The sequence below is a fragment of the Antennarius striatus genome, chromosome 7 (genome assembly GCF_040054535.1).
Source record: "Antennarius striatus isolate MH-2024 chromosome 7, ASM4005453v1, whole genome shotgun sequence".
NCBI classification, from domain to species: domain Eukaryota; kingdom Metazoa; phylum Chordata; class Actinopteri; order Lophiiformes; family Antennariidae; genus Antennarius; species Antennarius striatus.
Genome location: NC_090782.1, coordinates 6221159 through 6243686, shown reverse-complemented (window position 1 = coordinate 6243686; position 22528 = coordinate 6221159). Strand labels below are relative to the sequence as shown.

General features: G+C 39.8%; 1 protein-coding gene across 1 annotated transcript in view; it reads left to right on the top strand.

The window, feature by feature from the left end:
• Nucleotides 1-22528, top strand: part of faf1 (Fas (TNFRSF6) associated factor 1) — a 59378-nt gene that overhangs the window by 2583 nt on the left and 34267 nt on the right. Inside the window, exons 3-8 of the mRNA XM_068319287.1 lie at nt 2618-2664; nt 6007-6272; nt 6390-6481; nt 7038-7129; nt 14899-15004; nt 22219-22305. Of these exons, the coding sequence (XP_068175388.1) occupies nt 2618-2664; nt 6007-6272; nt 6390-6481; nt 7038-7129; nt 14899-15004; nt 22219-22305 (690 nt within the window). The remainder of the gene's footprint in view (nt 1-2617; nt 2665-6006; nt 6273-6389; nt 6482-7037; nt 7130-14898; nt 15005-22218; nt 22306-22528) is intronic.

Below are 22528 nucleotides of genomic sequence, written 5' to 3'. Positions count from 1 at the left end.
GCTAACATTCCATAACACGCTGTGTAACACTGTTACCCCCAAAGTATTATTGTCTCCATTTTATCCAGTGTGTTTTATGAAAGGAGACAGGAGCGTCACCCTCAAAGCAATGACTGTGGGAGAGATGGTGTCCTGAGAACTATGGTATAGCCAACGATCAGTTGAGACAAAAAGTGTTCTGCCAAGTTTGCAATAACTCATGAGTCTGAAAAACTAGCTCTTTGCTGTGCAGTGAAAATTGGATGGGGCCAGTCTATATTTACATCTGTTCTGGCAAGAGTTCAGAGCTGGCTGCAGCAAGAGTCTTAGCAGTTGCAGGGACAGGACGTGGGGTATGGAACCATTACATCTGCAATCTGAAGACTTGCAGTTCCTTTGCAAAAGGTGGTTGTTGTCGTAAACATTCCTACAACCAGTCAGCTTGCATGTTTGTGTAGGCTGAGTGTGGGTGGGATATTGGGTGTAAAAAAGACAATTGAAGGAAAACTCAGTTATTACCTTGAGGCAACTTCTTAATTTTGGTTAGCAAAGGTGGAAGTTGTTAATTTAATTAAAAAGTGAATGACAGTCTAAACATTACAAGAAAGAAACAGTCATTACTTCTTGCGTTTTCATTGTGAAGTACTGCCTTTGCTTTTTTGCCTTTTCACTACTCCTGTTAGGTTTACACATAGCATTGCAAAGTCATAATTAATTGTGGCTGTTTTACAGAAGCTAGGATGACGTAAGATACTCTTAGCTCAAACGAAAGAAACAGAAAAAATAGTGGTAGGCAGAAGTTAATAGAAACTGAAAGAGAAATCTGCTGTGACCAAAAAACCCTATTTTATACTGAACTGGAATGTGTTAAGGGCTGATAAGTTGCTGCCAACAAGGAGTGTGTTGCTTCCCAGTAAGCTTATCATGTAGGCATCAGCGCTCTGCATACATGACTAAAGATGACGTTTAAAATTTTAATGGGAACTGAGAGAATTTTATTGTGTCTTGTTTATATTGAGCCTGTATTTTATAAAGAGTTAACAAGGTTATTAACCCCAACCACTGTGGTAAAATGGAGAAACTCGATTTCAGACAATGTGCATTTAAGTTTTTCCAATAAGTAAAGAAAATAGGTGTAAGTATATCTACTGTCTGGCAATTTGCACCTATAAAAATTCCTACAGTGCTGGCTCTCATTCTACTGCCATTATAGGTAGAAAAAAGTAGAAAAACACAGAGATTTTACAAGACAGGATAATACAGGAATGGGCAGGATGGGGCTGGTGAGTCGGTAGGCACGTTTGCTACCTTGACATCTCTACCAGACGACACATGAATGTACTTGACATGGCACTGTTGTTTCTTCACATGCTGTTGATAATTTATGGATCATTTTTGGAATGTTTCAAACTCGAATTACTCCAATATCATACAGTTTATACCCTTTCCTTCATTTCTGCAGCATTTTTTGCAGCACAATATTGAAAATATGTTTCCAGTATTGCCTTTACTATAGAGGAATGCCCTTGCACTTTTTTTCAATACACAGTCCCTTCATTGAGTAAAAAGAGATCTGATTATTTGAGCATATTAACAACCAATTTCATTTCGCCAGGTTGACACTGAAGAATAGTGAGCCTTCCAGTGAAATCTAATCAATTGTCCATTCAAACAAAATCACTTTGTAGAGTTAGCATGTTAGTTCTGTCAGCTCTCTTTGTTCTGAGAATCCCTGCTCATCTGTTGGGAGCAGGGATCCTGTTTGAAACATTTCAAACAGGACACTGGACAGGAGACTTTATTAACAGAGCTTTAATGTTTATTTAACCATTATTATTTTCATGATCAATTGTTTTTTTGAGATGCTTTTTAGTGTTCTGATTTGTTTTATTTATTTGATAACTTCCTAGTCTTTACCATAGGCTGTCATGAATGACTGGTTAGAATGTCATTTTGAACAAAAAACATGGTTGCGAATATGTGTCAACAGAAGTACATCTTTGCCATATGATGCAACAGTCTTTCTGTCCATGCATCAATTTGTTTTCACGTTCTAATGGTTTTAATCCCTCAGAGAGACCTTGAAGAAATTTGACTTGGCCTCTTGGGTGAAGTTAACCAAATTTCTTACTGACTGAAGTCATGACAGCCCGTGTTTTGCAGCTACCCTTAGCGTATCAACGTGACCAAATATTGCATGATCACAGTATCAAATAGACATTTGTGAGCATAAATATTACCAAGCAATATTGCATCTCTGTCTGACAAAATATTTACATGCAAAAATGGCATTATTATCATTATTATTACTATTCAATTATATGGTGCATGCTTTTTATAGTTTGTATTGCATTTGTACAAAAGTTACACATTATGTAACCGGCCGTTACAAGAGTCACATAATAAAAATGAAAAGAAGACTATGATGACTAGGACATTTTCTCCTTTCAAAAGTGTTTCTGGTGAGCTGCATTGTTTGTAATTAAGCATTAGTTTTCTTTGAACACTGGCATATTCTTCAAGTAGCAATCCGAGTCTTTTTCAAAGGATAGCGCCCTACACAACAAACCACAGGGCAACTGCATGGCCTGTATATCTGTACTTACACTTTGTATGATATGCTTCTATTTCATGACAGGCAGCAATCAATGGAGTGATACCACAGGAGAATGGGATCTTGCAAAGGTAAGAATTGTCTTATAGTTTACTTTTCAGCAGTGACTAAATGCAACCTGAGATCACGTGTAATAAGGTTTAAGAATGATAACATTAAAGGGGTACTTTTATGAAAAACACATTTTTTCAGGTCTCTACATACACATAGTGGTTCTCCCTAACCCTACCAACTCCTAGAATCCGGAAAACTTGTAGAATAGAGTAGAACTTTAAAAGTAAAAAAACCCCAAAACGCCTTGATTAAAGTCAGCGCCCATTGCGATGTCACAACGTGTGTGCGCGTATGGTCATGACCAGTGTGTCTTCAGTCCCGTAGCGAACTCATACGCCACGTTTTTATCTTATTTACAGTTGTTTATGAGTTTGCGTAAAGTAATCTTATATTTAGCTACTAGATAGCTCTGCTTTGTCTGTGTATGCGTGTGTGAGTGTGTGTCTGTGGACGCTTGTTTGTGTGTTCATGTTTAGTTTGTCTTCAGGGTACGAACAAAAAGACACACACGCCATGTTTTAATCTGACTTACAGTTGGTTGTGAGTAGTGAACTCGGCACAAGCACTCTGGAAGCCCTCAGTGGAAAAGTAGTGATCTGGTGTGTTCATGCATAACCAATAACTTGATACTCTCTCTTTACAATTTTACTTTACTCTCTCTTTACAACTTGGTAACTTTACAACTTGGTAACTCTTGATAGAAGTTCCGTTGACTCCTCCAACTTGTTAGCCAGCGATATCTCATTGTTCATGATGATCATCCATGATGATCATTTCTTTTCCTGTCTTCAAACATGGTGTGTTTTTCTCTACAGTTCCACCGAGGCTGTTTGTTGGTCTTGTAAAAATTCTGGTTAGCTTCAGTTAGATCAGCTGATCTCGTGTGTACACAACAAGTCGCGGCGGTCTTATGGTGGGCTGACTGAGAGTAAAAGTACCTCCACGATTAAAAAGCTATTTAATGAAAAATAAGAGTGAAATAAATTGTAACAAAGTTACAAAAGTAAGAGTGACCGGAGTTGGCGGTCTGCACGTGTGCGTAAACACTCATGGACATCAACATGGGCGTGTAGCAGGCGTTGACAGAGGGAGCTCATTAACATACTGACCAGCCGGGACAAACAGAGCATTTTGCCAGAGAGCTTCTATCAGCAACTTTCAACAGTTGAAATTGAGGACCACGGATCAGTTTGGAGCAATACGTTCCAAATAGAGTGTAGTTGGACATCTGGACGGTGTAAAAAATTAATTAAAAAGAGCAAATGAAACAAGCTCCTGCCACAATGATTGAATTAAGAAACTAATAGAACATATTTTGGGTTTTGTGTAAATGTTTTGGCTTGATATGAATTCTTAATTCTGAGCATAATGCTTCCAAGAATACGATCATTAGAATTAGTGGGTATAGAAAACCTGAAAGAGTGACACAACTGGTGTTGATACTTTTTCTGTTTCACCTCAATTAAAAATTAAATGTATATTATTCATTCCTTGATTTTGTTCTTTTTTTTTGTCAGTATTACTTTACCATTTACTTACATGTCCAGTAAGTCATACTGATATAGATGCTTATTCTTTGGAGATTGTTGTTGCTGCTGTGGGCTCTATTCTTCTATTTAACGGTGGAAAAATATAAAAGATGCTGCAACTGCAAGGAAACTTTCTGCCAAGACTGGAGTTGTACACAGTTTCTTAATAGAAATGCTTTCTTTAAGAGGCTTTGAGCCTTTCTCTTTCCTGCAACGGTTAGTTTGCCCCTATGAATGCACAGAGCTAATCTGAACCCACTCAAACTGAAGACATTCTGTTAAACCGTTTTGTGTGTGTATTTGTGTGCGTGCGTGTGTGTGTGTGTGCGTGCGTGTGTGCATGCATGCGTGTGTGTGTGTGCGCACACGCGCACGCATGCGCGTACAGTTGTGTGCATATGCGCACATGCGTTATTGTATTTCAGTGTGGTTCAGGCCCTTGGGCCATGAGAATATTGCTGGTCTTTATCAAGGGCACACATCGCTCTGAATGGAGGCTGTTTGGCAGTTAGACCAGCAGCCAAATACATTTACTAAGTGGCTGGCATTGGTATGAGTGCTCTGGTGCTGCCCAGTAAAGAGACCCTGATGACGTGACCTGAGCGGGAGCCAGCTGGAGGCTACGCCAATGCTCCTGGCTAAAATGTGCTTCCCTTGTGTCCTTTTTAGCAAAGCAGGCTGGGAATTATAAGAAGCTTGCGTTGTTGATCAGTAATCAGAATTCCTCAAGCCATCTTTTTTTTTTCTTGGGCAGGATTTGATAAAAGTGCTGAATCCTCTAATGCACTAGTGATCTGGTGGGTAAAGCACTCTCAGTTTTGTCTGCTTTTGGGCACTTTTTGGATTCCACAGCATACCAGTGCCATCTAGTTGTGAGGCAGCAAGGAAATACTCCCAAACATCAACAGAGGATGATTTAACGCACCTCTCTTCTGCTAAATTTGGTTAACAGTGCACTCAATATTTATTTTGAAATGTCGTCCTTGAATCAAGTTCTCAACTGTCATCATCAGCCTCATTTTCATCTATCCATGGTACATTTCTGAGACAAAAGTAGTTATCACTCTGATTCACCCGAGTTCTGTTTATATCTTATTTTTGAAAAATGAGCACAGCAATAATTATGGATTCTGCATTCATCCAAACATCCGTCCACCCACCCATTTTCTTGTAGACGAGACCATTGCGATCGTACCCAGTTGTACTACAGCCACTGATTTGACTTTCAGGTCAGGGGTCTGCTGGAGCCTATCTCAGCTGGCCACCGGCAAGAGAGGGGGTGCCAGCTCATCGCGTTTTTTCTTCTTCATGCCATTAACTATTCTACCTTTCCAATAGAATCGTTCAGCTCTCCTGGTACTGGAGTAGCAGACGAGACACTTGATGCTCTTGTGATGGGATCGTTTCCCACTGTTACCATCAGTTCTGCACTTCAGAAAAACGGCCTCTCTTTTGCAGCTGACCAAATGAAATACAGCCTTTGTTATACTGTCTGGCACTCTGTTCTTACAAGACAGTTGCGCTTACACTTCAAGGAACAAAGAGCAACCTTTGTTCATGGTCAAGAGAAAACTGTCTTTGTTTACAGTGTTGAGTGAAAAACAGACTGATCGCAGTCAACGAAGAGAAAACATTACAGAGAATTAACAGATATTGACTGGCAGGAGGGAATGTGAAGAGTTTCTATTTTGACATCAGGTTAGCGACTAACAAAAAAAGAAAAATTAAATTAATATTGCCACAAAATGAGACCGATGTATGTATATGTGTCTTTTTTCTGCATCATCCTCTCTGAAGAACACTATCAGTAACCATGACACCTCTGTGCAGTAACTTTTCCAGTGAAGCAAGCCAAACCAGTGTGTTTGGACCCCCAAGCCAATCAGAAGCAGCCGATGCAGCAGCAGGAGGTGCAGTGCCTCCCACTTCCTCTTCGTCTTCATCATCCTCTCCTCCATCATCCTCCACTACAGCCTTTTGCCCCAGCAATTTAACTTCCCGACACATTGTGGAGCGTCAGCCCCGGATGCTCAACTTTAGGGTGGAGTATCGGCAACGCACTGTAGAGCTGGTACTGGAGGAAGGTAGCACAGTGGGTGAGCACCATATACACACTTATATAGAGACGGTACTAAACATACTAAAAAAACATATCACACTCATTGGTTGTTTAAACCCTCATCTGTATTTGTCCATATAAATCTAATTCCCAGGAGAAATCAATCAGATCCTTGAGACAGAGCTTGGGATTCCAGTCTCCAAAATGCAGCTCAAAGGATGGAAGAGTGGGGACGTGTCTGATAGTGTGAGTTAATATATTTAAAAATAAATACATGTAGTTCTTTCTTACTTTTTCTGTTAGGATTAATGATGGTATAACTTAATTTAATGTTGCTTTCTGAACTTTCTGAACTGAACTTTCTTGTTCACGCTTTCTGAACTTTCCCACCAAGCTACATGTTCAAATTCGACTTCTGAGACCAAGAAGAAATTCTACAATTGTCCTTAAAGTCTTCTGAGCTCCAGGCATCATTAGCAGAATTCTCATAGACAGAATAATTGCCTTCTTTGCAGGATTATCTTCCCCACATATTGATATGATCAAATTTATTGATCAAAATAAAATCATCTAGTATATTGTTTTTATAAAAAATGTGAATTATCTTGTTTATTTAAATTATTTATAATTATTTAAGTAATTTACCCTTCCATTAAAATCCAGAGTCCACATGTGGGCTTTCCACATTTACACTTAAGCAGATGATATGCAAACATCTTTGTATCCAAAATTTTCAACTGTTGGAACAAGAGGAAAAACAATTTAAACAAATTTCTTATTGTATTTATGTATGTTCATTCAGACGGTGCTGAGAAGTTTGCACCTCCCCAAGAATAACAGCCTGTATGTGCTGACTCCAGACATCGCCCCAACAGCCAGCACGAGCAAAAACAGGTATTCAACTCTGCATGGAATGCGCTCTCTTTATTCTATGTATCTATTCTCTGATTCTATGGGCAGCAATTTCATGATGAGCCTTCCCCATGCTCATTCACATGCAGGTAGAGGAATAAGCGCAGTATCTCATAGTGAACACCAGGGGGCAGTCTGTGCCTAGTTATACAGAGGATCAGTTTCAAATCCATCCAATATATAACATTTTCCTTGGTTTATTAAGGGACATTTGACCTGAGGTGCACATTCATTTTCTTGCATGCATTGTGACATTTTGAGAGGAACATGTGCGATCACATTCTCTGTTGGTTGTGTAAATAGTAATTTTCTGTCTCATCTTTGTTTTAAGCCTAACATTGTTGCTCGATAACTGTTGATTTGCATCTTGTTTTTTACAGAATCGTAGTCTGCACAGAATATAGACTGTACCAGTCTATTATCTGGTAGTGTTTAAGCCAGTGTTCTGCATCCAGGGGTTGTTATGTTCATTTCTGTGGCGAATATTAGAAAGCTTTTTTGTTGGAAATGTCATGCTGCTCAGTGTAAAGTCAAAGTGCTAATACAACCACGGGCAGCAGCTGAATATGTCATCAGTATCGGGTAAACATTGTCCAGAGAAGTCCTTTGTCTCTCTTTCTTTCACCTGCTGGTCCTAGGGTGACTAAGATATATTTATCTTGGATGTGAGGATAACACAATTGAAGTGGCATAAATTTGATATATTTTAGAATTTAATAAATTTGATATATATTGTATATATACTACCAGTCAAAAGTTTGGATACATCTTCTGATTAGTGGTTTTTGTTATTTTCATGACTATTTTCATTTTGGATTCTCACCGAAGGCATCAAAACTATGGATGGACTCAGTATGAAGTGAAAAAAAAAGTGAAATAACTGAAAACATTTTTTGTTTTTTAGATTCTTCAAAATAGCCACACTTTGCTTTGATTACTGCTTTGCACATTTTTGGCATTCTTTTGATCATCTTCATGAGGTCGTCACCTGAACTGGTTTCCCAACAGTCTTGGATTCACAGAGATGCTGAGTCCATCTCATCATCATATATGATCTCGGTTGGGTTTAGGTCAGGTGACTGCTAAGGCCAAGGTCATCTGACGAAACATCTCCATCACTCTCCTTTTTGGTCAAATAACCCTTACACCTGTAAAGCCCCTCACATCATCACATCTCCTTCTTGCTTCATGGTGGGAACCATCTATCTAGAGATCATCTGTTCACCTTTTCTACATTCCATAAGACACGGTGGGTGGAACCAAGATCTCAGACTTGAACACATCAGACCAAAACACACATTTCCACCGGTCTAATTATTTATTTTTTTCTTGGCCTAGAAAAATATCTTCTGCTTGTTGCTTTTCTTTTGTTGTGGTTTCTTAGCATCTATTTGAGCATAAAGCCCGGATTCCTCTGAACAGTTGATGTAAAGATGTGTGTTCTACTAGAACTCTGAGTGGCCTTTGTCTGGACTCTAATCTGACGTGTTGTTAACTTGTGATTTGAGGCTGATAGGCTCCAGCTCCTCGTAACCCGCGACAGCGGATAAAGCGGTGACAGAAAATGGATGGATGGATTCAGATTAATTTATCCTCACCAGGGGTGACCCTTGGTCTTCCTTTCCTGGGGCGGTCCTCGTGTAATCTAGTATTTTTGTAGCACTTGATGGATTAGTGACTGCACTTGGGGTTATATTCAAGGTTTTTGCATTTTCTCGACTGACCTTCAGTTCTTAAAGTAATGATGGTCTGTTATTTCCTGTTACTTAGCTGATTGGTTCTTGCCATAATGTGGATTCTAACAGTTGTCAAATAGGCTGTCAACTGTGTCACCAACCTGACTTCTACTCAACGCAACTGATGGTCAGGTAAATATTTATGAAACTCACTGAGAGAAGGTCAAGGGTTTGCAAAGGCTGTCGTCAAAGCAAAGGGTGGCTTTTTTGAGGAACTGAAAATATAAAACCTACTCAGAATTCTTTCACAATTTTTTGTTGAATAGATAATTCTTTGTCTTTTCTGTCCATTCATAGTGTGGATATCTTCAGTTTGTATCTACAATGTACAAATAAATAAAAATAAAGAAAACCCATTGAATGAGAAGGTCTGCAAACTTTAATTACATTTTTTAACAAATGTTTGCAGAGAAATATTTGAGGATTTAATGAGAGACAGACAGAGAATATTTTTCACAGATGTCAAGTCAGTTTTAAAAATATCAATTTTCATATTTAAATTTTGTGATAGTTGTTGTTTTTTTCAAACAATCTCTGTGGTCCATCTTTAAATTATTAGTACTTTATTAGCATTTAGAGACTTATACTGCAAATGTGGTCATTGGTAATTGAAATGGCAAATTAAAACATTGTAATGAGAAACGACACCGTTTGGTGTTTGATTTTGTTTCATCGTTTGAGTTTGATGAAATTATTATGACTGCCTGAATGAAAAATGTCTAGGGCCATTAAAACACATTGTTTGACAACAAATAGTAACATTCATCGTAGCTATGTCGCCTATACTAGCCAGTCGTTTTCGGCGTCTCGTATCATGGCTCTGGTTTGCTTGTTGACAGTGGATTCAAAATTAAAATTGCACTGTAACTCTGCCCACACTTCCTCATGTTAGCAGCCAAGCAGGCATCCAAATGTCACCAGAACACTTGTAAAAGAAGTCATTTGGCAGTTTGCCGTGTTGCCTGCTAGTTAGGCTAAGTGGTAGCTATATTGTGTTGGCAGCTAATGGCCCTCATCTCCCCAGTCTTCCCTCCCTCACTCTCTCTACTCTGCCTCTCATCTTCTCACTCCCCCACCAACTGCTGTGTCTTTTTAGCAGCACCATTGCCGTTTCTCCAAGTGTTATCGATATCATTTTGGGTGTCAGGAGCTCATTATTCTGTGTCAGCTATTTTGGTGGAGGACAGTTGGGACTGAATAAAGTGAGCGGCCTACTGTGTGTATGCACATGTGGTTGTGTGTGTCTGGTCACACTGCTGTCATATTGGGAGAGAATAGGTGACAGATCACAGAGAAGTGGGGGGGAGTAGCTTCCCTTAGCAGGACCAGACAAGCTGTTGGTTTGTATTAAAAATAAACTGATGAAATGCTATAAATCCACCATACGTGTAATTTGTGTCCAGTTTGTTGCATTAGACAGAGCTCAGTGACACGAATGGCATTAACCTCGTGTTTGCAGGTGGTGAAATGCACAGTTTTATCACCACCCACTTGTGATTCTGATGTGTCCTGATGAAGGGAATTCATCTGATCTCGGACCGCTAAATATTTCTTCACAATTGTGGAAAACAATATTGTGATTGTTGACTTGATCATTAGTCATAAATGTCAATGACAGCTAAGTTGAATTTTGGATGACTGCTCTGTGTTTTTCCACAGAGCTTAATGTGCACATCTGCCATGTACTCGGGGATATTATTTGATATTTTCAGAATTTAAAGCAATTTATTTATGAATTATTTTAATTTTTTTGAAAATGATACTTATTCAGATATGCAATTAACAAGAATTGTAATTATCATGGGTTCTGATTATTTTTCTTCATTGAAACGCTGCGATGAATTGGGATCCTCATTATTTGATGCTTGTTATGAAATTAAATCCAGTACTGTTTGGAATAACAGTACTTGAATAATATCTTCAAAGACATTATTCAAAGAATAATGTCTTTGAAGATATTTTTCTATATCTTCAAAGCACAAGCAAAAAGGTTCATAGTTTTTAAACTGGGCCATTGTGTTCATCAGGTGATAATTCTTGAAGTTTGAATCCGAATCAACTGGACTTGCAGAGGTTTCTCCTCTCATCCAACAGGTTTCTTCAGTTCTAACCGAAGATACTATCACAGGCTATTGATTTGTTGACGATGTGAGACTGCTTGTGTTTTTGTTGACTTTTTCGACTCATAATAATACTTTCGACTCAATAATAAGATGTTTCCTTGCAGCTGTTAAAATGTTAGTGACCCAAGAACACTTTAAATATCTGTACTCCACACCGGCCAGTGGAAGATGACTAACTAGAGATAAGTAAATGATGATTAATCACTTAATTAAAAAAATCCAAACAATAGTGAACATATAGGTAATATAATGATTAGCTCACTTAAAACTGAGCTGAGTCTGCTGGGAGATTTTACTTTGAGTACAACTACAGAAGACCTCACTTAATATGTAGTAGTTTGGATGGGACAAGATGGCAGAGCAGAACAGGGCAAAGTCTGAATGTTCACTATTGTTTTTACAACTTTTCAGCAACATCTCTTGAGGCATCAGAAGACCTAAAAAAAACAAACAACCTCAATCCAAGTCAGCCAGATTGTCTTATTCCACTGATTACATCGTACTGATTTGAAAAGCAGAAATAACTTAACTTTGTGTCACATTTGTTTTGCTTTTTAGGATTTTAGCATTTAGGGCATTGTTCACTCCTGGTCCTAATTTACACTTTATGAGATAGTAATACATGACTGTAACTCACAGATATCTACTCACACCTGTTCACTACAGGTAATGTGTGACTTACCTACCTTAGCCAATCAGTGCAATTCTGCTACATATTCTGGATGAGGTATTTGTTATTGAGCATATCAAAGATATGTGTAAGGAGTGACTGAGAGCTGTGGACGAATTTGATGCTGATTAAAAATGCAAATGTGTCATACATGATAATATCCGTGGCAATTACAGCTTGGCTCATGCAGGACACACCTAAACCAAACCAACTGATTAAATAGAGCTGCGCTGTCATAATGATAGCACTGAATAAACTCTTGTCATGTTTGATTAGAAATAAATCTTGAGGCTTTGGGAGATTTTACTTTGAGTACAAATTCATCTCAGGTGGTAATTTAGTTAGGGATGTTCTGTGCAGTTAGTACTGCAGTGTTAAAGCCTGCTCGAATAAGGTTTTTCTCTGTGGCCATGTTGATGACTACCTGTGAATACAAGAGGGTGTTGAGGAGGAGCTAATCTCTTGCATAATTGATGAAGACCTGATGAATATTTCATTGGAGCCTGTTTCCTTCCTCTGTTGATTTTCTGCCCAGCTCTCAGAAGCATGTTTGCCAAGGAAAGGTTATTTTAATTTGAACCCTCAAAAGAAATTCACAAAATTGCAAAAATGATTCATTACGTTTTGTGTATTTTTATTGTGGCTCCCTGCATCGCTCTCTCTCTGCCAGTCATCCAGTAGCAGATTCAGTTTCTTTAGGAAGATACTGTAGCTAGCTAGCTGGCTAGCTAGTTAACTACAGCCGACCTCACTGGATGTGTAGTAGTTAGGATGCCGATTAACTTTGGGACAAGATGGCAGAGCAGAACAGGTCAGAGTCTGAGTGGTTTCGTATTTTTCTGCTGTGTTGCGGATGCAAAATGTGGAGGAGGTAAGAAGACCTTGTACAGTATGTACTTCATGACCTCCTCTTTATATATTAAGTGCAACATGGGCAGTTGACATGTACTCTCCGAATCTGTTAATTTGGTCTTTTAACAGCTGAAACACACACATGGTTATTTAGTGTGTGTGTAGGTATTTGTGTTTGTAGGCACATGTCACAATGTGTTCATGTGTGTGCCTGGCAGTGCTCGTTTAATAAGGTCTAGAGTCTGCTCTGCGCTGCAGGGACTCACAGCTTAAGGGAGATGGGCTTACCTCAGAGTGAAACCAATCTGTTTAGCCTTCTCCTCTCCCCCGCAAAATGCTCTGTTTTCTCTGTCCATAAAGCAAATGACATTTTCCTCCTGGTACCCTTATGCCATGTCAGGAGATGTTGCAGGATGACCTGTATGTCACAAATGAATGTGTGTTGAGTGTGAAAGAGACCCTTGAAGAGCAGCAAATACTGAGATATCCACATTTCAACACCTCACTCCTAAAGAGCCGTTACTATGAGAAGACAGCTGCTTGGAAAACGTCAGCGGTGAAGTGGTGGAGCTAAAAGGATATTAGACTTGAAACATGGCTGTTTTGTTTATATAAGAACCGCCAGCCTTCTCAAACAGATGGGAAATGACATGGAAATTAGTCATTATGAATGAGTATTTTCCCTTCTGGTTATATTTTTTATTTTGAGTAGCTATATTTGTATTACAAAGCACAGTGAGGGATCTGATTTTTCAAATTAAATCTTGAACAGAACTCGGCCCCCAATCTCACCAAATGGCTTGTCAGTCTGCCATAAACGACTGATATGATGTTCTGTCTTTGCCTGGAAGGACAGAGTAACGTTTCCACTCAGTTTACCCCCTATCTCTGTCTATTTAGGAGCCTAGCTGCCTGCCAGCTCTAGCTCGGGACTGTGTCCAAACATAATCATGATATTAGCTAGATTCATATTTATATGTCCCTACCTCTTTTCATATCTCTTCTCTCTCTTTTGCACAACCTCACCCAATCTTTATTTCTCTCACACATGAAAACACATCTCTCTAGTCCTTCTGCACAGCCCTATTACGTATGCATCCATCCGTCCCACTCTGCACATTTCCAATCTTCTCCAGTTAGCTACAACAAACATTACATTTACATATTGATTTCGTAGTTTTAGTAAATGTAAATATGCTGTCATTACAGTAAATTTGAGCTTCTGTTAACATAAGCTCGTCCAGATCTGCGCAGATTAAGGGTGTGATTGCATAATTAATGCGTGTGCTACATATTAATTCCCCCAACCCTCTCCTTTTCTCAACTCTTCTTCCTCTCCTCGGGTTCTGAGCCCTGATTAAGTGTCTGCTTCGGCCCTTAAGCCTCCCATTGATATTCAGCCTCACAGACCCAGCGTTTGCTCAAAACGCTACTTAACCTCACAGCTTATTGTAAATGAAGCTTCCAAAAGTTGATTCCCCCACCTCCTCTCTGTATTAGACACACAAAGTTGTCTGTGTTTGGATCCATCACAGCATCTTTTCATTTTTTAAACACCATTTATTTCTAACCGTTTTACCCTAATGAAGGTTACGATTGTTTCATAGGTCACGAGCACTACACTTTCACACTCAACAATAATATCAGTTTTCGGTCTTTGGTACAGCTTACTTATAGTTTAATTCAGGATGAACAGTGTATAGAGACAGTGAAGTAGTCGTATAGTAATCCAGTAGCATCTGCTCAAGAGATTGTATGTAGAGATGCATGACTACATATAATTTTTTATTCAACTTCATTTGTTTTTTGATTTAAGAGTAGTAGTTTTTACCATGCTAATACAACACAGCATTGTCCACACTGAAAGCAAATAAGTCAGAAAAATCAGTACCTGGTTGTTTTGAGTGATTATGTTGGTTGGTTGCATGTGAAAGCTACTGAAGGCTTAAAGCTCTCCAGGTTTCAAATCATAATAGCTGCCAGGTTTGTTAGCAATAAGACAGCTTGATGGGCTCCATGCTGTTACTGTGCAGGTGGTTGTATCTGTTGTAGCCCGCTGTGCTGAGCACAGCTCTGGCCAGGCTTGTTAAAACACAACCAGTGAATTGGGCAACTGGCCTCAGGAGGAGGCACCCACCTCCCTGTGGGCCAGTAGGCCACCACTAGTTGACAAGTTTTAACTTGCCTTTGACTTGACTGAGTTACTCTTAATGATAATCTTTGTTTTTTCTGTTCCTTGTGTTTTTTTTTCCTCTTGAGCACTTACTCTATTTTCAGCAATCCCTGTCCACTTCTATTGCTATTTTTTATATTGTCTATTTCCTTTATTTCCTGTTCTTACTGTTTTTAATTCTTCCCCTTCTCATCTAGTACTCTCCAAGAGTCATTAAATCAGAACTTCCTGTTGGTCATCAGCCACCGTGAGGCACAGAGGGACTACAATCTCAACTTTCCCGGCTCCAGAACCATACAGGAGGTATGACACCAACTTACAGACGCATGCATGCACGACTATGCAGACAGACCATCCAGGACATCAGAAAGTCATTGGATGTGAACCCAGACATACAGACGAGCGCCCAGTAACTCTTCACAGACTCCCACGTACATAATATTATCGTACCCAATTTCTTTCTATCCCATAAAACAGATTTGATTCAATTGGCAAAACACGGCTAGTCTGTTGCTACCGTTTATTCATTATTCATTACAAATGATCACATTTTTGGGCACATAATTACTCTAACAGCTGGTATAATCCCGATTTTCTTCCGCTCCCTCTGCGCTGTGTCTTCCTCCCCTCTCTCAGTAGTCTAGAAGGTGGTTTAAACGCTGAACAATGTTTGATCTGGGCATACAGGGGCAATCGAAAGAGACCGATTCTATTCATTGTCTTCAACCGAAACTGAAGAGTAGATTTGGCAACTCATGAAATATTTATCCCGGCTCATATTAGACCTAGTGTGATGGGAGTGCACTGCTTCCATCCATTGGCCATTACCTTGTTGTCTACAAATGGATTAAAGCTTCAAGATAATGAAAATATATGTGTGTGGTTTCTAGTCCATGTCGATGAGTAAGTGTGTACTATATGCCTGTATCAATGTTTGGCCCCACCTGAATTCAGATTAGCACTCCCCCATTACACACACACACACACACACACACACATACACATACACACTCACTCACTCACTCACCGGTACCCAGTACTGTCCTGCTTTCTCGCCCCATGTAAAGAGAGAGACCTGAGGAGCTGTCATTTGTTATTCATTGTTGATAGGCGGCTGTCACAGGGGAGGGGATATAAGCTCTGACTGATCAGGTAAGATGAGAATGCCCATTATTGATCTTACCTCATCTGCAGGGTTAATGAAGTTATTATTTGGACTACATTTATGGGATTAAGAATATTGTCTATGAGTTCTTTTTTGTTTGAGAATACGTGAGTTTTACATCCAGCTAATAACTTCCTGCTGCGCACCAGCGGAAGGTATTTCACAGAAGTTTTCTGCTCACTGCAGCTGAGCGCTGATATCAGAGTGTGGGTGAAGATAACACTAATAATAATCAGGCTACTAGCAGGGTTTGTAATGGTGCTAATTGAACAGATTAGGACAACTATCGTCAGAACTAGGGGAGGCAGAGTGCCTCTCTTCCTCCTCTCTTTTTCTCTCTCACCCTCTTCACAGGCAGATGGTTTTGATGAGCGCCCACTGTGAACCTTAAGTGTTTCTGCTGGGATTACAAACACTGGGGAGGAGTCCCCGTGGTGTGGGAGGAGGGAACCATGTACACAGAAAGGAGGCAAAGGACTGTTGGCTTGGTGGGGGTGCTGTTAGAGCCCATAGGGGACAGGGAAGGGACAATGTGGTCTTAAACAGGCCTCCATGTCGTGGTCTTTTCCTTATGCTTTCTTTTCTTGGTTGCCTCAAGGCCCCCCTGGAGTGAAAATGAGGCCCAGAACTTTAACCTGGTTAGATCTACACTCTATTTCTCCCCCTGTTGACCACAGTGTTAATATATTTACACTTTAGTTAGAACACAGCTGCCTTTCCTTTTTTTTAATTGTAATGTGTCAAGAAATAATATGATCCCTCAACACAAAGTTGAGGGATCAACACAAAGTTGTCTCAGAGCTAATTGTAGTGGTTATAATTAAGACAGGGAGTCAGGGTTTTATTGTTCTTTAAGAAAATAAAAATCTGTATTACTGTTATTTTAAGAAGAGCTCCGAATGCAACAAACATGTAACATCATATTCAGGCAGTGTGACTCCCCTTTCTGCTCTTACTGTGTCCAGTCGGAGTACACATATGGACTCCTCTGCAGAGCACCTTTCTCCCCCCTCTCCTCTTTGTCTTAGCTGAAGACTCGACAATGGTCCCTGCTTGTGCATATCAATAGGGATAGAGTCCTGTCTTCTTGTTTGTCTTTGCCAAAGGCTCTGGCTTTGCCTTGTGGCTCGCAGGGAACAGCATTTGCTCCTCCCTTTTTATTCCTTCATTTTCCATCTCTCTCCCAGCGTATCCCTTCTATCCTTTTTCTTCTCCATCTCCAGAGCACAGGGCGATGTAGACTGATTGGCATGACTAGACAAGAGTATGGGGGTGAGTTTTTGGCTAGCTCCTAAGCTAAGCTGGAGAGCAAATGTTTGCCAGGGACGTGGAGGGGAGAATAGGGATGGCTCGCTGGTTTTGGGGTGTCCGTGACCAGACCAGTTGTCCTGGGGATTTCCCTCCTCTACCGCCCCACGGAGCTGGGCCTGGGCCCCATCCCCACTTTGCAGCTGGGAGACATGTCGGAACAAAATGCAGTCAGGAAAAGGATGGATCAAACTGGCTCTCTCTGATTTGCATCCAGACAGGGATTAAAGGCAATTGGTATTTGCAATGATTGGATCATCAGTTTTTCTGCAGTGTCCAGCAGCACAGCACCACATCCACCACTAATTGTTGTTACTGGATCGTAAACTCCTGCATCTCCATAAAGACACTGTGAAGTCCTGTTCTGCTCACATTTTAGATGGATGAATGGATGGACGGACGGATGTTCCTTAATTAGTCTCACATTGCAGAAATTTCAATAATTGCAACAGCATAAGCATTACCAGAGATAAGTTACAAGAGATATAGAAAGAGTGAACACTGAACATATAACACAAATAATAAGAAAGTAAAGAAGTAACACTGTAGACATTGTTAAAAAATTTGCCAATTTTATTGATAGATCCATCCATCCAATGTATCCAATCTATATGCATCCATCCATCCATCCATCCAATGTATCCAATCTATCTGTATCCATCCATCTATCCAATGTATCCAATCTATCTCTATATATACATACATGCATACATACATAAATACATTCATCATTTATCACAAAGGAAATTATGTTTTACTGTCTGATTACCAAGCTATACAGTCTGATGGTATGTAGTGACATCCCGACAGCGCTCAATTGCTGTAGGTCAAATCAGATTTAACAGGTAATTACTTCTGCCAAGGAGGCTTTGTTTTTGCCTTTCTGATAGCAGTAACTCAACAAGCTGAGAATGGATTTGAGGAGTTAAGGATGAACCAAGTGAGCCATCTATTAGATTTTGGTTGTGAGCTGGATCATTAGGAGTTCTTTACTATTGTGGTGGCAGAGACATGTTTATAAACCTATTTTTTTAATGTTTATAGTGCTTGGACATAAAATTCACAACATCCCCATGAGATCTGCCCTACACCAAAGACTGATTTGGAACCAGATAATATTCAGGATCCATATTCATAGGTTTCACTTTAAAATATTTGCTGTGAGATAAATAGTAATGACACATACTTGCAACTCAATCACATTGTAGCTGAACCTGTGTTGATTCAGTTTGGTGTCAGAGTTGACAAAACTTCAAATGTTACGACGTAGATCCTGAAATAAATCGTAGCCAATCGCATATTGTTTTTCCTGAAAAGACATCAAATTGATAATGATGTTAATCTGATTCTATTTTCTTATGTTTCGATGGTCAAACTGTCATAGGACTTGCTGGTATTTGCAATGATATCGAGTACAATGTTTTTCATTTGTGTTTGTCGGTGTTTTTAGTGATATGGCTGTTGTGTCAGACAGGGGGCAGCATTAGACAGTATTGCTCCGTGTATGAGGACCGCTATGGCAAACACATGCAGTGCTTTGTAACTGAGGACTACTGCACACTTCTGACTTTTCATATGGACAGAGAAAACCTGAATGGCTGATGGTAGATTCTGGTGTTCAGATTGGCAGGCATGGTGTGTTTCTATGATGAAATCAGGTTGTCTTTTGCAAAGTGCCTTTACCTGTCCGTCTCCTCTTTCCTCCGCCACCTCTCGCATTCATTCTGCCTGTGATGGCCGTTAGTTTGTTGTTTCTCTGATGCTGCTTTAACCTCTGACTTCAGCCTCTTCATTACTCGTGTTTATACCTCTCCTTTCCTCCCTTTTCCCCCTATTCACCGTCTGGCCAGGCGGTCAGTCAAATCCCTGTAGTCTGGCTGGTCAAACATAGATATTACACTCTGTAATAACACTGGCCACCCGCTCTGACCCCAGCCCTTCATAAGGATCGGCACTGTGCGGTGAGGTGTGGGATTTACGATCGAAAGACAAGGGTGGACTGTGCCACTCATTTATTATTGGTCACTTATTTTTCCTGATCTTGTTTGTACTGTGAATTGCTTTGTTCTGCGAGGCACAGCACAAGCAAAACATGATTTCTTTGAGGGATTAATATGTGTATTTACCATTACCATGAATAAGGGGAAAAGTATATTTGATGATAATACCTGCCAGCAGTTTGTGAAATGTTAGCACTTTAGAAAACATACAAATTAATTTACAAATGCAAAGTATAGTAATGTTAGAGTAGTAAGAAGAAAACTACCAGCAAACTGCTCCCAGTGTCTTCTTAGGTCACTACTTTCCTTAGCATAGCATGGCATTGCCTTTGACTTTGTTTATAGTGTCCAGTCCTGCACATGCCCAAGGATCCATCTCTCTTTAGTGCTTTTTACAAAGACAGGATTTGGCCCATGTATGGAGGGATCTTTGCTCTACAATTGATGGTTTTCTCAGCATCAGTATCCAGCCCTGCGGGCCTGAAGGACAGGATTCTTTTGAACAAATGCTCTAGAAACCACGGCCGCCAGAGCTCAGACGCCGGCGGAGCTTTGATCAGTTTTGGCTGGCGAACATCAGGCTGGCGTTAGGGCTTTAAACCAACAACTCACTGGATGGTGCAATACGGCGCTGAGTTGAACAAGCGCTCCTGGCTGCTAACTGTTTGAAAGCATTGAATGTTATTAAGTGATGAAGATACAGCGCCCGCGCATGAATGGGAAAAGAGAAATACTGTTCATTTCAGAGCGTGGGGCTGTTTTTGCTGGGCATTAGCAGTGGCATCTGAAGAATGCTGATAACACTGGCTTTCTTTTTTTTTCTTCTTTTTAAAAAAAAATGTTATCCTCCACTGCTTTTGACTCACTGGGTCCATTTCACAAAGCAGGGTTAACAAACCCTGAGTAAAACCTGTGGCTCTGGGTTCACTTACCCTGAGCCTGTAAACCCAGGCTTTCTGGTTTCACAAAGGCTGTTCAGGGTTAGTTTTTGCAACCCAGGGTAAGTTCACCCGCAGTTTAGCAGGTGCGACCTTAATAAGCCATTATCAGTGGAGCCCCAATTCGAGTCAAGTCACCATGACGATGGACAAGAAGCGATCCACGGTGCGTTAAGGCAGTCATAGTACAGATATTAATCTATGTATGTGAAGACTTTGTACATTTTCGGATGAACAGCACTGCAGCTGCAAAGAAGAGGGAGATGGCATTGGAGTCAATGCATAAGATTAATTGTAGTCCGTTGCAATCACTATAAAATTACATGGGAAAATGGCTTAAATGGTCTGTTAACTTATTTTATTTCGTTACAATCCCACGGGGGAGAAGTGCACATGGTGGCAACTGAGAATGAAATATAAAAACATTGTTCACACAGCAAATATTAAGTGGACATTTGATGGTTCAGTTGTTTTATCACCAACATAAATGTGCTCACATCTATATCAACATCTATTAAATATTGAAACCAATTAAAACTTTAATTTTATTTTAAAAAAGAGTAAACCAGCATACAAAAACAGTTCACAAGAAGAATATTCAAACCTATGCTTATACCTGTATATTATATAAGAGCTGAAATCAAGAACTGATATCTAGTAATTTTGATGCTTTCCTTGATATTAGCCAAAACTGCTTTATTTCTTACATCAATCAATGTGGCATTGTACTGCTTATAACACCTTTTAGGTGTTCCAAGTTTTATTACATCCTGACCCAGACCACATTAAAAATGTAGTCTGCAGCATCACACATGATCTGGACAGAGGTTAGTTTATGATGTAGTCTTTAACATGTTGAAACTGGTCAATCTACATGTACCTGGACATTTACGCTGTGAAAGGACTTTCTGTTCACATCATCAGCCTTGTTACGTGAGGAAGCCCTGTTGGGAATGTGGGTAACATCTTTGCAGCCAATTACATTGGGAAATCCTAAAAGAAATTTAAGTTACTAATCCAAGTCTGAGGTCACAGCAAATGTCATCAAGCGAATATAATTTCAAATTAATCCATCAGATTTCTACATCATTCACCTGCAATCCTGTGGGACACCTTCTCGATGATTCTGACGGGTTTATCTCCAGAAAAATTAACAAACTGGAGCAGAAGCCGTTTCAAGGCGAGGCGTACTGAGCGTCTTGTACATTGTATAGAAAATTACTGTTTGCAAAAAAAAAAAAGGATACAGTGCTATATACAATACCTGCTGGGATGTGAGAGCATGTTTGATTTGTTCGGCTTCAGATGTGGGGTTGGATTGAGACGTGAACCTGTACCGATCATAAAGATAACTGTATCAATATGACGGGACATCAAAACGCGATACAATATTTAATTCTCTGTGAATTAATGCGGAACCTTCACCAATGGGATCCTCATCAAACAGACATGCCATGTTTTCCTCTAAAATACAGACTGAGTGTCTTTTCAATGTTCAAACCGAACTACTGTAAATCTTTGAGTGGCTTTGAGTGGCTTTGAAATGGCCTGAATGGCTTTGAAAAGGGGAGGGGGGAGTGGTCAGAGGAATCCCTGCGTTTATAGAGTAAAACCTGCTCCTGCCCAGGTTAGCTGCAGAGATTCAGTTAGTGTGGTAACAAACGCAGAGGTTCAGTTTACCTTTACCTGCATCGTGAAACAGGTTAGGGTTACTCCTCTGACTCTGGGTTAAGTTACCCCCCTTTGTGAAACCAGAAACCCTGGGTTTCCCTAATTTCAGGGTTAACTTACCCAGGGTTTCCACTGAACCTGCTTTGTGAAACTTACCCATTACCTTCATTCTCTGCCTCGTCCTGCTTTTTTTAAGGCCGCTGAATCCAGGACAGGCTGATCCAGCCCTTCCGATAATTAATGACATCATATATACTCCAAATTTGTTGTTGGTTTGTTATTCTTGTCCCAGTTTTTGTAATCCATAACATTTATTTTTATGAGAATTTATTCGTAATTTGGATGGATTTTTATTCAATATTTTCTGTAAGGTTGGACTTTTGTTCATTTGTTGTGCTCTAATACTGTAATTTAATCTTAACTTTGTGTTTTCAGGTGAAGCGGAACATTTCAGACTTGACGAACATCCCAGTCCGGCATCAACAGTGGGAAGGGTGGCCTACATCAGCGTCTGACGACTCTGTAAGACTCACATACACATCAAAATGCAGCCAAAAACATTCAATTGACAAAATAAAAATTAAATTGGCAGCTATTTGTTGCCATCACCGAGATAACATTCTGAAAGAACATTAAAGGTCAAGTAACAAATTAAAGGCTATGTTTCAGAATTTGTTTTGATTACTTTACTACTTATAAATTACAGTGGAAATTGTTCCTCACTCTATAATCTATCCCGATCTCA